Source organism: Nicotiana attenuata, chromosome 4 (assembly GCF_001879085.1).
Source record: "Nicotiana attenuata strain UT chromosome 4, NIATTr2, whole genome shotgun sequence".
Classification (NCBI taxonomy): domain Eukaryota; kingdom Viridiplantae; phylum Streptophyta; class Magnoliopsida; order Solanales; family Solanaceae; genus Nicotiana; species Nicotiana attenuata.
In genome coordinates this window covers 7,221,147-7,235,265 of record NC_031992.1, presented here as the reverse complement: position 1 = coordinate 7,235,265, position 14,119 = coordinate 7,221,147, and the positions used below count along the sequence as shown (strand labels likewise).

The following is a 14,119-nucleotide window of genomic DNA, read 5'->3' as shown; positions in this document are numbered from 1 at the left end:
AAATTTAATGATCCGTGGGACTTACGCCCCATGTCTCAGGGCTTACACCTCGCCTCGTCAGAGGTAAAACGCCTCGCCTCACGCCCCCACCTTTTAAAACATTGAATTTAGCCCACCGGAACCCATGATCGATTGAGCCTGATATTACCAGCTCGGTACTGGACAGCTACTGAGACCGATCGATTATTTTTTTCCGGGACTGGCCCGGAACGGCCGGCACAGTGACACCCTTAAGAGAACCTACAAAGAGGATGATATACACTTCAGCATTTCAATTTCAAATGTTGAATTACTTCTCAGGAAACAATGGTTACAAGATTGAAGCAAATTGAACATCTTCACTGTATCATTTTCTCGTTTTCTTTAGTGGCCTACCGGAATGAAATTTCACTCTAGTTCCTAATTCTTCAGCCACTTTTTTTCCTTAAGCTTCTAGCTTGGGATATAGTCTGTAGATATTTCAACACAAATATATATACATGCACGAATAAATTATATTGGAGATGGCTGAATTGAACCCTTATTGCAAAAATTAAATGCCACAAAAAACTTGTAAAAAAGGACACAACAGGATGATGGAAATGTGGCAATCTAGAGAAATCTTTTTGTTTAGAAAACAAACAGTTCGTGATCCCATAATCTTTAATATCATCCATTCAAATTCAATCAACCACCTTGACTATTTTTTTCAGGGAATATTGGTCGCATCATTTCTCTCATATGGAATTACTTGGTACACATCCGTATTTTGTTTATTATAATTTATATTACTATTAAGTAAACTCAAGGGTAATATGAAATTCAAGCAAGCAAGTATGAGAAAACCTTTGCATTTGCCCAAATAACCATTGCTCCATTTTCCTTATACAGACGTAAGGATCAAAGATTGGCACAGATTATTAACATAGAGTAGCAAAGACAGATAGGAAATAGCTCACTATTAGGGATGGCAAAAGAATTCACTACTAACATTACTTTTTCTGGTGGTTTTTATGTATGAAAATATTATGAGTGTGCAGTTCCACTTTGACCAATGTAGCAAAGGTTAAAATTTGAAGAAATTCAACTAATAGTCTTCTTGTCAAAATCATAATCACCAAGGATATCTCCCTACGTAGAAAACGCTTCAAACACAATATTTACACCTTCAAATTTGACACAACAAAATTGTCACCTCCAGGATCAAAAATCAAAATTATTTATTCGAGAGAGTAAGATATTTGTAATCCTTAACACTAATTGAGTAATCATTTTGGTTAAATGCTTCACAAGGTCCATGTCCTGAAGAATTTGGTGTATCCTGAATTTGTACGATTTGCTTTCATCTACGGTATACTCTTCATTATCACAATCTTGATCTAAGCATTTAATGTCCATGATTCCAAAGTTCTCTAATAATTTTTCCAGTCGTCAGTTTATTCTTTCAATTTATCGAAGTGTGCCCCCCCCCCCCCCCACCCACCCATCTGAGCCACAACCGATGGAATCTGGTTTCTATTGTAAAATCCTTATATATAGTTTCTTCGTAACTCCCAAAGGTGCCAAGATTAGGCTCTGAAACTAATTGTAATGTACTAGAAAAAAGAGAATATAAAATATTGGACTAAATGAAATTTCATTTATTTCTATTAAGCGATTACAATCAAGAAATTACAATCAAGACAGTAATAACAATAACAATAAAACCAGTGAGTTTTAACAAGTGGAGTCTGGAAGGTTAATGTGTAAGCAGACCTTACCCCTACCTTGAAAGAGTAGAGAGGTTGTTTCCGATAGACCCTCCGCTAGAGAGTAGATGAAAAGAAGCATTGTCCACATTTAGTAGCAACAATAACAAGATATTAAGAAAATCAAGGCGAAAGATAATCAAACAGTAGGTAAAGATAGCAATCTACCAGTAAAAAGGATACCATACTAACACTAATGCTACTGGTCTAAGAAAGAAAGAGCAAAACACTCGACTACCCACTAGCCTTCTCCCTACATCTCGACCCCCACACCCTCCTATCAAGGGACATGTCCTTCGTAAGCTCTAGATGCGTCATGTCCTACCTAATCACCTCACCTCACCTCAATACTTTTTTGGCCTACATCTACCCCTCCTCATACCCACTATGGTCAACCTCTCACACCTTTTAACTGAGGCATCAATGCATCTCCTCTTCACATGCCCGAAACATCTCAGTCTCGCCTCCCACGTCATATTCTCCACGGGGCCACTCCTAGGTGTTCCCGAATAACTTCATTCTTAATCTTATCAAATCTGATATGCCCGCACATCCATATCAACATTCTTATTTCAGCCTTTTATCTTCAAAACATAAGAGTTCTTGACTGGCCAATACTCTGCCACACACAACATAGTCGGTCCAACCACCATTTTATAGAACTTACCTTTAAGTTTTAATGGCACATTCTTATCACACAAGACATCGAAAGTGAGCCTCCATTTCATTATCCTCCATTACAATCAACATTTTTAGGTAATAGACTGTGGCTCCATTGATGAGCTTCGAACACTTAGAAATGGAGTGGAATTGAATGAGAAATTAAATGCTCTTACATAGGACTCAATCTCCTCCTCTCATGAAGAGTAAATCCAGGTTGACTACAATCCTGCGTGATCACTTAAAACAGAATGTTAGACATGACCACAATGTGAAAGGCAAATTAAATTATTTACAAGTGCCTGTATCAACCTCAACAAGGATTCCTTGGACTAAAATTTCAATTTCCCTATTAATTTTAAATTCAACAGAGACCACTGCTGGTGCGCTAGTCACACCTATCGCAGGAGGTACAGTCATGTGGAAATGAAATAGCAGGAGACATAAGTTTAAAGAAAGAAACCTCTACTTTGCTAACACTGCAGAAGGAGCTAAGTTATCCAAACTGAAGTCCGAAAAGCTGAGATATCTAAATCTCAAGATCTGCAATTCTCTACTCTTCCTTCTTTTTCTTTCCCTTTTCTTTTGGCTGATCATTCCCCAGTACAAAATAATTACAGGGGGACAAATTATCATACAATGAATCAGAGACATCATGACATGCTGGTATGCATCTTGAACATGCTAGAAGCTTTAATCATGTTGGATTTAGCAGCATCAAGCAGTGGATCTGCCTGGATCGCCTTGTTGAAACAGTTCTTGGCTTCTTCCCATTTTCCTTCAGCAACACATACAAGACCTAAATTGTTTAAAGCTGGTGCATACCCAGGCTGCAGTTGAAGTGATTTGGTGAACATTGCCTTTGCACGTTCATACTGTTTTATCTGCCGATAGAGGTTCCCGAGGTTTGAAAATATTGTGTGTGCTTGTTTTGATGTAGCCAGTGACAAGGCCTGTTTATAAACCTCTTCAGCTGGAGAAGACTCCTCGGACAGTTGCAGTGAAATACCTAGAGTGCAATTTCTTTTCAGAAGATATGAAGGCTATATTCACGATAACTAAAATGGGAAAGGAAAGACAGGGAAAAAAGATGTGGATGACATTGTGTAAAATGCATTTACCAAGATTTGACCAGGCATACGGGCAGTCCTTACGACGTGCAACTGCAGCCTTGAGATACATTTGAGACGTCCTAAATTGTTGGGAACAAAGACTATGAAGGCCAAGTTGATGCCATTGAACAGCATCAGCAGGATCTTCAGCTATTGCCTGTCATTTGAAAAATAAGAAATATGAAATCAAGTCCTCAGTCCAAGCTTCATCTTTCAAGAGTGTCACAGAAAATAATGAAAATCAAAAGTCAGGAAGCAGATATAAGGTAGTAGAATAGCTTAAATGCAATAAAGTCAGACAAGAAAGAGAGAAAAACTAATTTCCTTTCACTGTAAAAAATAAAGTTCAAGCAGTTCAAACTCCTAAGCAACCTGGTCTGTTACCAGATGCACCACAGAGGAAATATTTATATAGATCACCTTATCATGTATGTTCAACCAATAAATAACCTATCCCCTAATGGAATCTGAATTTACCAAACTAAGCAACAAGTATCAGATAGAAATATAAAAATTTAAAGCCTACCTGCTTTAGACTGTAGATTGCATGCTCCTTGACTTCCATCAATTCATTATGCTCTATTTCAAATCCTGCCACAATTTCGTGTTGGGCCCTGTGGACCATGGCAAGACCAGCCCATGCTATTGGAGACTCTATTGAAGTAGAATCTCCTTCTCTTAGTATCGAGGCCATCTCATTCCCAGCCCATGAGAGCTGCTCATTGGGATTCTGGGACCTCTCTGCATCCCTGATGCGGTGAACTCCAACCGCATATCTTGTTGCTAAGCAATTAGGCTCGAGTTTTCCTGCCTACACATTATAGCAAAAAAAAAAAAAAGTTAAATTACTTATACAAGGACAAAATTAGTGCATCTATTTAAGAAGTCTAGGAACCAATATCTTGTAACAATGGATAAAAGGAGGTTTCGAGCTGTTTGTAGCCTTCCTTATATCCAAAAAAAGAAAAGAAAAGAAGAAGCACCTTTTCCAAGCATTTGGCAGCGCTCCTATGATCACCCATCAAGTGATAAGCATTAGCTAGATTTGTCCAAGTGTGAGCAGCTTTTGAGTCTGCTTTTAAAGCTGCTAGTAAACATTCTTTGGCCACATTGGCTGCAATAACTTGATCGGCAGAAGTTCCATCAAGAGCATTTGCCCCCGCACCTGCAACTAACAGCCAGTGCTTGCTCTTTACTCTCTGTTTTCTTATTCTTTTAAATTTTTACATCCATGTAGAACACATGCTAATGAGCACAATAATAATACTTTTTGCAGTGAATCCGTAACATAAATCTGATAGCCTAAGGATATAAATTATGAAACAGATAAAATCCTTTTACCTGCAACTACTGAACCAAATTTATATAAGAGAAGGGCGGCATAATTGATTAAAGCAGTAGGATGGTTCTGATCTTTTAGAAGCAGATCTTGGAAGCACTTTTCTGAAAGCTCTAAATTCCCACTGGAAAGACATTGTCAAAGTGATTCAATTCAGGAAAGGAAGTAGCTCAAGTGCACAATATAGGAAGATGTGCCTGATGAAATATTATTCAGTTAGCATATGTAATAAAGCTGTTAAACAGCAGCAGAAGCCCCCCCCCCCCCCCCCACCACCCCCACCCACAAAAAAAAAAAAGAAAAAAACATCACCAATCTAAGAAAAAACATGAAAAGAAAAAGGCAGACAGTGAACCAGAAAATAGAATACGCATTAGATCCAAATACCAGCGTATGGCAGCCAATAAAAGCATGGAAGCTTGCAGCCAATGAGTGCCATAAATACAATGTAATCAGTGGTAGAAGCTATATTGAACGAAGGATTTGATCAAACTTCCCCGGAATCCTAAAATCCCACTCAAGTCCATGATTGGTTAAGCCGATTCTCAAGAATGGTGACACCCTAAAATAGGTAACTGTTTTCACCATTTGCAAGATCTAATTTCGCTGGTTGTGTAAGCTCATGGGATTTGCTATGAAGGAAGATTATTAGGAAGTGGTTGAGTCAGGGATCCCTCGAGGTTCTCCCATAATGGTGGAATAAGTAGATTACTTCCAGAACATGGTCTCCCTGGCTAAAAGATAAACACTTCTCTTTCAATGGAACAGCGATAATGCCATCAGAAGACAGTATACTTTATAGAAATCTAAGGTCTGTATACTTTGTTTTTCGAGCGGTAAGCTTCTGACATTTTCATCTATCCCATCTTGAGCTCTGCTCTAACTAAAGCTATTGCATGGTTTTTGCCAATGATGCGATCAGAGTCAGCACCTATGAGCACCATTACCATGTTGGACAGCTTAGGCATTATAACCAAGAAGATTTACACCTCAATAAAATCGAACAATATAATAAAAAATTTCCACGAAAAAAGAGGATTGTAGCTTGTAAGTGAGTAATTCCCAATAAGACACTCAATTCCAACTAATCACGAAGTCCATATGCTGTAGATGATGCATCAATAGCTTTTCAGCCCAAAATCAAACTAATCTCCCTACAAGTGTTTAAGATACAAGTTCTCCTAGATCTTTTTCCCCCTTTCTAATTGCAACATTAGTAGAAATATCATTCAACAAATAGGATATTCTGTGTGTTTGCTCTTTTCAAAACATAAAATACAACATCCTCTCTACCTCTCCAATTTGCTTTTAGCTTCTATGTCAATCCCTTTTTTCATTACTCTAATTTAATCAAAACGCAAGAGAGTATTGGAATGAAGACATTAATATATACTTTGAATAATACAGTAAGTAGCCTAAAACCAGTAAAAAGGAATGTCCCTTTATACCTCCGGAGACAAGCAATTCCAAGATTACCAAGGCAATCCAAGTTGTCTGGGGATATGTCCAATAAAGTTGAGAAAACTGATATAGCACTCTACAGAAACCATAAGTGTCAAAAGATAATCAGAGAAAGTTCCAAGTATGTCAATGAGTAAGAACAAAATTAACGCGGATGCACCTGCAAACGACCAATTCTAAGAAGTATTACGCCAAGAGTATTCCAAATAGACACCTGCGTAACATCAGATTTCACAGCCTCCTTAAGTTTAGCTAGAATATTTTCAATCTCTTCAGGGTCTAATTCCTCATCTGAACTGCAATCTTCCAACGTTCCAAGCAGAATACACTGCATGGTCGAAGAGATGTGAAAAATATATGAGTAGCAGTAATTACTCGTTTAATTTTTAAAGAAAAAACTAATAAAGAAATGTTGACGTGCAATTTCTTGCAGTGTAAGTTCATTTATACCTGTGCATGATGAACCTGAACTAATGAAAGCAACTCTGGCCGATCTATTTCTTCCTCGGGGCGAACTAAAATTTCTTCTGCTTTCTCATATGCCAGAATTGCCTAGAATGAGCTGTTCAGTGCAAGAGAAAATGAAAACTGACCCACAGAAAGAACAGCACAATCCAAAAGCTACCTTTTGAGGCTGACCCATCCTTTGATACATCAAGCCAAGCACAAAATGAGCATGCGCATTCTTTGGCATTTTTCGTGCAACGTGTATCAAGCCCTAAAAACAAAGTAGATGAATCACGGCAAAGTTTAAACAACTGCACCAGGAAGGTGTTTGACTACTCTTTTCTCTTAAATTAAAAAAAGATGATTTTACTAGCACAATTACCCTTATTTATGGAAAAAGATAGGAAGAGGATTTTACTGGCACAATCGCCTATCAAGCTTGTCCAACTATCAATATCAATACAGTAAAGATAAATGGCTCAAAATACAACTTACAGTTTTAAGGCTGCTAACTTTTTCTTCCCGAGACGAAGGTACACCTTGAACATTATGATCAGGCTCTGCATCAGCTCCATTACAGTCAGGAGGACAATCTAACTTGCCCATTCTTGAACGGCATTTTCCCAATTTTTTCAATTGTTTACCTTCTGTATCTGCAACCTCTATGTCTTTTTTCAGCTTATCCTGACAAATTTCGTCAGCTTTTACCCTGCAAATATATCAGAACCTGGTTAAAGTAATAAAATAAATTCTCATCCCAGCAATAATGTCAACCTGATAGCGCTAAAGAGAAAAGCAACATAAAGCATCATGATCGAGGTCAATTACCTCTGCCGGTATAAGGACTCCTTCACATGGCTGCCAGCTGAAATTTTAATAGCATATCCTAACAATAGTACAAAGTAGGGCCATCTTCACTTACCACTACTTCCGACCCAAAGGAATGACACTCTTATTATTTGGTGAATCAAAGAGCTTTTACTTTGACTATGATCGTTTTTATACTATTTTAGTAATTTCAACTGCGAACAAGTTGTAAGTAATTTATACTAGGACTTCCAAATTCATAGAGAAAATCCCAAGCCAGTAGTGTACTAGTACAGTGGAAATTTAGAATCAAGCCTAGTCCTCTTTGAAAATATTAAATCCAAAACTACCGTATACGATATACAAAGTAGACTATAATTTACCTCAAAAAAAAAAAAGAAAAAAAAAGCAGAAAGCTCTGAACAGTTCAAGTCTCTTATCTATTTTCTCAGCTTTTCTTCAATTTATTTTCATAAGAATTTTGAAAGAACGACAGACAGAAGAAAACAGAAAAGTTTGAAGTAGAACCTGGAGAAACTTGTAGGAGACACAGCAGTGACGGGTACAGAATCATTGCCGTCGGAATCAGGAGGGTCAACGTTGAGGTCAGCCAAAATGATTTTGGACGGATGAGATTGCGGCGGCGGTGGCTGTAGCCTCAAGGTGATGGAGGTTCTATCAACGACGGGGGATTCTGACTTCATTGAATGAAATTTGACGGAATTGGATGCCGGAATTTCGGATATTTTGGACGCCGATAAAAAAGAATCTTTACTGAAAAAGGTTTCTATTCCCAATAAATATTAACCTTTTGATCCCTGATTATTTGTCTAAATGCAGTTTATCTCACTATTCTGGTCATTGTATGTAATGGTCCCTAATATTTGATCTGAGCTTCAATCTAACCCTAATATTATGGTCTTAGTTTCATTTATAAGTATAAAACATTGATAGAAAGAGATCCTGAGGGTGTTTGGATTGGCTTTTAAGCTGCTCAAATTAGCTTTTAAGCTCTTTTTAGCTTTTTTCAATGTTTGGCAAAGTCAAAAAATGCTTAAAATAAATTAAAAACTGCTTAAAACAAGCCAAAAGTAATAAGTTGGGCAATCCCAACTTACTGCTTTTTGGCTTAAAAGCTATTTCTGCCGAAAAGCTACTTTTTTAAGCCAATCCAAACGGCCTCCCTAATTGCATTGGTAAAACCTGTACCTGTGGCTTACAAAATCGCTGAAAATGGTAGGAGAAAAAAGACATTTATTAAGAAGGAATTTAAAATTAGAAAAGAAAAAAAGACTTTTATTAACTTTATTAAAGATGACATATAACTAAAAGAAGTAAAAAATTTTGTGTAAAAAATATATCTTCTAGTTAAATTTGTATAGAGTACTAACTAGTAAAAAAACAATTATGTATCAGTCAGATAGTTTTCAAGTACAAAAGCTTGAAGATAATAAGAAAATAAAAGATTTTGTATATATGTGTGTATCTGTATGTGTATATGCATGCGTATACATATATAAATTATGCAATATGAATTTCTACCTTGAAAGATATGTAGGAATCGATTGGGAGCGAAATAAAATGAATGTGCACAAGTTAAAGTAGAAAAAGAAGAAAACTAGACAAAGTGCGAGACCAATGCCCAGACTAACGCTAGGCGCTACCTGTAGCGTTGGGAACAAATTCTGCAGAAACATAAGAAAAGGCCAGCGCCCTGCCTAGTGCGACGCGCTTGCCAGGGCCCTGCATCCGGGAACTGTCATATTTTGACTTGGAGACGGTTCTTTCGGTGCTACACGCCCCTAACTTGTATAAAACGATTTCTAAATCGAATTTTGACGGGAATATGCAAAACACATGTTAGGAGCAAGTTGGAGCAAAGATTAGAGAGTTCTTCTACCATTCATTTTTTCTTTGTACCTTAATCAATCAAATGCTTGCAAATTTGTTACGATGATTATACGTGGCTAAATCCCTTCATTATGGGGTTGTGGTTAGCCATGAATATTGACATTTGATTGTTATTTTCGCCTTTAATACGAATTACTATAACATGATTATTATTTTTAACTTTATATTTAATTGCTTAATTGTCTGGCCAACAGTTAAGTTCTATTAACTATCTAGAATATGTTTGAAAAGTCATTTTTAGATTAGAGAAGAGTTAAATAAAGTATGATCTTATCTCTAGCGTTAGGGGGTAGATTTGTGGTTAGGATATAACTACACCTAGTCACCATGCTTAGTTAAATATTATAATCTTAATGCATTCTTGGTAAATTAATTCTATAGAAATATAGGCATTAACCTATCTTGGGCAGGCAAGTAATAATTTGAGAGAATACTACGAGTAAATATAATCTAGTTAATTAGCAATCATAAGTGATTCGAATTGAAGGGTAATTAACTAGAACTAAATAAGATTGATGAATCAACTACAACCCTAAAATATTTATTTCTACTTAAGTAACTCTAAACAATAATTCTACGTTGTTCTAGTTATTTTTTTATTTTAATTTTGCATCCATAGTTTCAAATCCAAACTCAACCTTTGATCCACTTAGTTAAATAATAATTTTAGTTGAATTAGTAGGTATCTAACGACGAGTCTAAGTAGGTTCGGCACTCTTTTTCGTTACTTTATTACTTATTGAGCATGTATACTTGCGAGAGTATGTGGGATCAACAAATTTTTAGCATCGTTGTCGGGGACTTAGAAATTATATACTTTACTAGATTTAGATTTTATTGTTTATTTAGTCGAGTTTAGTTTTTCTTTTTTGTTGTTTCTGATCTTAGGTACTTTTGCTTGAATGCGACGAGTTAGGAGTCAAGACAAAATTCAAGAATTTGACCCAAAACCTGATAGAATATTTCGTAGAAGGTTGAGAGAAATGAGGGAAGCAAATAACCTTCAAGCACTTATTCAACTACTTGGTAAGATGGCGGACACACAACCATTAGTGGTGTAAGAGGTGGTGATGTCCAGCATTACTAATGTCACCTCTAGTATCCTTAAGCCTATGCACTTTGAGCTCAAACAGAGCATGATTCAGCTGCTACAAGTGAATGGTTTATGGGCATACCACATGAGGACCCTTAACAGCATATCCTGAATCAGTGATACTTATATCACGAATAGAGTCACACTGGACTATGTGTCATATTGTTCCCTTTATCTCTTTTGGATGAGGCTAAGAGATAGTTGAAGGCTTAACCAACGAACTCTATTATGTTATGGAATGATCTATCTAGCATGTTCTTGGCAAGGTTCTTTCCATCCAGTAAGACAACAAAGACCTGAAGTGAAATAGTTGCCTTTAAACAGAAGGAGGATGAGTCACTATATTCAGCTTGGGAGATGTTCAAGAGACTGCTTCGCGATTGTCAGCATCATAATCAGACTAATGAAGTCTTGGCTTACACCTTTATGGAAGGTCTTTATTCGGAGACAAAAATAGTGGTAGATGCTGCAGCAGGTGGACAAATGTTAGAGAAGAGTTTTAATAAGATCTATGCACTCTTGTATAAGTTCTCTAGGAGTAATTCAGACTGCCAAGGAGAAGCAAGTAGACAAAAACTTCATAAGGCTGGTGGGGGGTGCTTGAGTTAGATGTCATTACTGTATTGTCGGCACAAATGGCTTCTTTGGCGAATCAATTCAACAAAATGGCCATGGTCCCGAATAAACAACAGGTTTAACTGGTACAACAAGTGCACTTATTTTTGTCATACCGACAACTTATGCCTAGCAAAATTCAGAGTCATTATATTTTATGGGTAATGCAAGTAAACGCCAAGAAAATCTATGTGGGAACACTTATAATCCCAATTCACTACAAAAAATCTGGGAAAAATCGACCAAGCGATACCGATCAACGTTGGTCGGTCAACAAAAGAGACCAAAATATCGTCCAAAACGGACGAAAACTACAAAAAAATATTTTACATTTTTTTAAATTACATATCGACCGAAATTGGTCGGTATATTGGTCAAACATTTGACCGCAGTGGTCAGACTTGCTTAGTCAAAGCATCCTTTTGATTACCGACCAACATCGGTCGGTAATGTGGACCCAAATTTTTAAATTTTAATAATTATTTTATTATTTAAAATATTTTTTAAAATTTATAGAATTTATAGTTAAATCTACCGACCACCTTTGGTCGGTTATTGCAGGGGAAGATTTTACCGACCAACTTTGATCGGTAGATGTAATTTCTGGAAAAATAACCGACCAACTTCGGTCGGTTCATAGGTCAAACATGATCAAACTTTTGAATCTCATTAATATTTACTATCTAAATAATATAAATGTAATCCGTTAATACTTTATTTTGTAATATAAATAATGAATACACTAACATATACTATAACAAGCTATATATAGTTAAAGTAGTACAACGAAGTGTGTGTGTATGTGTATATATATGTATAGCCGTATATATATAAGAACACGAAGCGCTAGGACTACAGGGTCGGGTTCTTTTGGGGATAGACTTGTGAAGAAGCCAAGTGATCTTAATGTCCGAACCCAACCCGGTCGTGATGGCGCCAACACATAACTGCTAGGCAAGCCCGACCATTAGCCAACCTTGACCGATTATCATAGGAGGAGTAACATAAATATTCACAATTAAAAATACCATAATTAAATCGGAATTTCTGAAATAATTTTTAACATTCCGACAACCCCAAAAAAAATGCTAAAGCCCAAACATTGGTGTCAGCAACGAGTGAAGCCTCAATACTAGAATATTCACTATCACAAGTCTATCTAGAATATGCGTAACAAAAGAAAAGATAGAATGGGAGAGATCAGGCTGCGAACAGCCATGCAGCTACTCAATGATACTACCGCGATACTGCTGCTAGTCTAACAGGTCCTCACTCACCCTGTGTGTACCTGATCTGCACAAGGTGCAGGGAGTACATGTGAGGTACTTCCACCCAAAGTAATAAATATAAATAAAGTCTGAGGTAACCGAATTCCCAAATAAACACAATAGTAAGCTATAAATACAGTAAAGACAACGAAGACTCATTATAAATAATACCCACGACAGATAAACGAAAAATGACAATTAAAATGCAACAATGCAATCTACATAAACCGTACCTTCTCCCAGTACCTCACCACTATATTATAAGATATGGCCGACGAGCCACCCTGCTTCGCGTGCGTGCAGGACCCGACTTATCCATTTATTTAACGGGAATGTATTGTCGAAGTCGAACGACGGGCGGGTCGCACACTTATGGGGTGTGCAGATCACTAGGAGTTGAGTGATGGGTGCCCTTGACGGCCCCGTAGCAGCAAGTGGAACTCTCGATTACAGGAGCGTCTATGACATCGACCTCCGCGCATCGAAACTTAGGCGCATGCGGTCCCGGTGTCAGTATCCATTATATAATCAGAATAAATCATGACGCAACTGCCGGTTGCACGCGCGGCGTGCAGTCATTCGACAGTGCCGTCATACTCAGTCCAAAATCACATAGGACCGTTTGTGAGCGTGACGCAGCAATATTACATGTATAGATGAAATATTCGCCTCAAACTTCATTAAAGAGATAACTTTAGTTTCCTTTTTAGAAATATGGCTGAGTGTGTCAAAATAATGTGTAAATATCCATAGGACTGAGTTCTAATATCTCAAATTTATTGGTAGTAAACCAGTAAAATATCCCTTGAAGGATTCAAGTGAGTTTTGGCATGAAGCCCAATTTATGATCAATTTAATCATTTTTTATACTTAGGTATCAAAAACTAATCAATCATTTTAGGTAAACTATTTCTTTTTATTAAGCGGGACGGACCAAGTCACAATCCCCGACGGTGCTCTACCCCACACCCGTTATCCAGCGTGCAAGTCACCTCACATAGCACTACATTGTGCAAATTCGGGGTTTCAAACCCTTAACACAGCATTTACATTTATTACTAACCTCAAGCTGGCCAAAGTCCTAGCTTGCTATGCCCTTGCATTTCGAATTAACCTCCTCGTGCGTCGAATCTGACCAAAACCACAACGAATATGTCACAATAGGCTAAGGGAACATAACCCAATCGAAAAGACTCAAAAAATATCGATAATCACGAAATTTGCAAAACCCGAGCCCCGGGCCCACTTCTCGAAAAATCAGAAAATTAACATCACCGGATTTCTCATCTCGCCACTAGTCTATATATATCAAAATCTCTCAAATCGGACCACAAATGGCCCCTCAAATCTCAAATTTAGAATTTCAAACTCAAGCCCTAATTTCTTACAATTTGGCTATACTCTCATGAATTTCAAGGATGATTCTACAATAAAATCATGTTTTTAACTCACAAAACTTACCTTCAATCGATCCCAGTTGAAACTCTCTTCAATCCCCGTCCAAAAGCTCTCAACAATGCCTAAAAATGGTTGAAAAATGGGTTGGGTTCACGGATGAAATGTTTTAAAACATTCTGCCCAGGTCTGACATCTTTCATCCCGTTCGCGACTACTGCCTCGCGAATGCGGAGCACAACATTTAATTTTTCCAAAATTAGCCCTACACGAACGCGAGACTA

The 14,119-nt window shown here is 37.3% G+C and overlaps 1 protein-coding gene across 2 annotated transcripts; it reads right to left on the bottom strand.

Annotated features, from left to right (window-relative positions):
• Positions 2,605-8,344, bottom strand: LOC109224917 (probable UDP-N-acetylglucosamine--peptide N-acetylglucosaminyltransferase SPINDLY). Of its 2 annotated transcripts, none has more exons than XM_019389485.1 (11): positions 8,082-8,344; positions 7,242-7,455; positions 6,925-7,017; positions 6,750-6,851; positions 6,460-6,627; positions 6,287-6,375; positions 4,841-4,962; positions 4,483-4,670; positions 4,026-4,310; positions 3,509-3,656; positions 2,605-3,396 (listed from the first exon to the last, which is right to left on the bottom strand). In XM_019389485.1, the coding sequence occupies exons 1-11, from the start codon at positions 8,255-8,257 to the stop codon at positions 3,041-3,043; spliced, it is 1,941 nt and encodes a 646-aa protein (XP_019245030.1). In that variant the 5' UTR covers positions 8,258-8,344; the 3' UTR covers positions 2,605-3,040. The 2 variants fall into 2 exon arrangements, with proteins under 2 accessions (XP_019245030.1, XP_019245031.1); XM_019389486.1 differs by having other exon boundaries at positions 4,483-4,664.

Excerpts from the sequence above, each read along its gene's own strand:
- LOC109224917 (XM_019389485.1), bottom strand. The coding sequence starts at position 8,257 with ATGAAGTCAGAATCCCCCGTCGTTGATAGAACCTCCATCACCTTGAGG. Across the intron at positions 4,963-6,286 it reads GGAATTGCTTGTCTCCGGAG|TGGGAATTTAGAGCTTTCAG; the intron begins GTATAAAGGGAC and ends ATGTCTTTCCAG. Across the intron at positions 4,671-4,840 it reads ATTTGGTTCAGTAGTTGCAG|TTGCAGGTGCGGGGGCAAAT; the intron begins GTAAAAGGATTT and ends ACTGGCTGTTAG.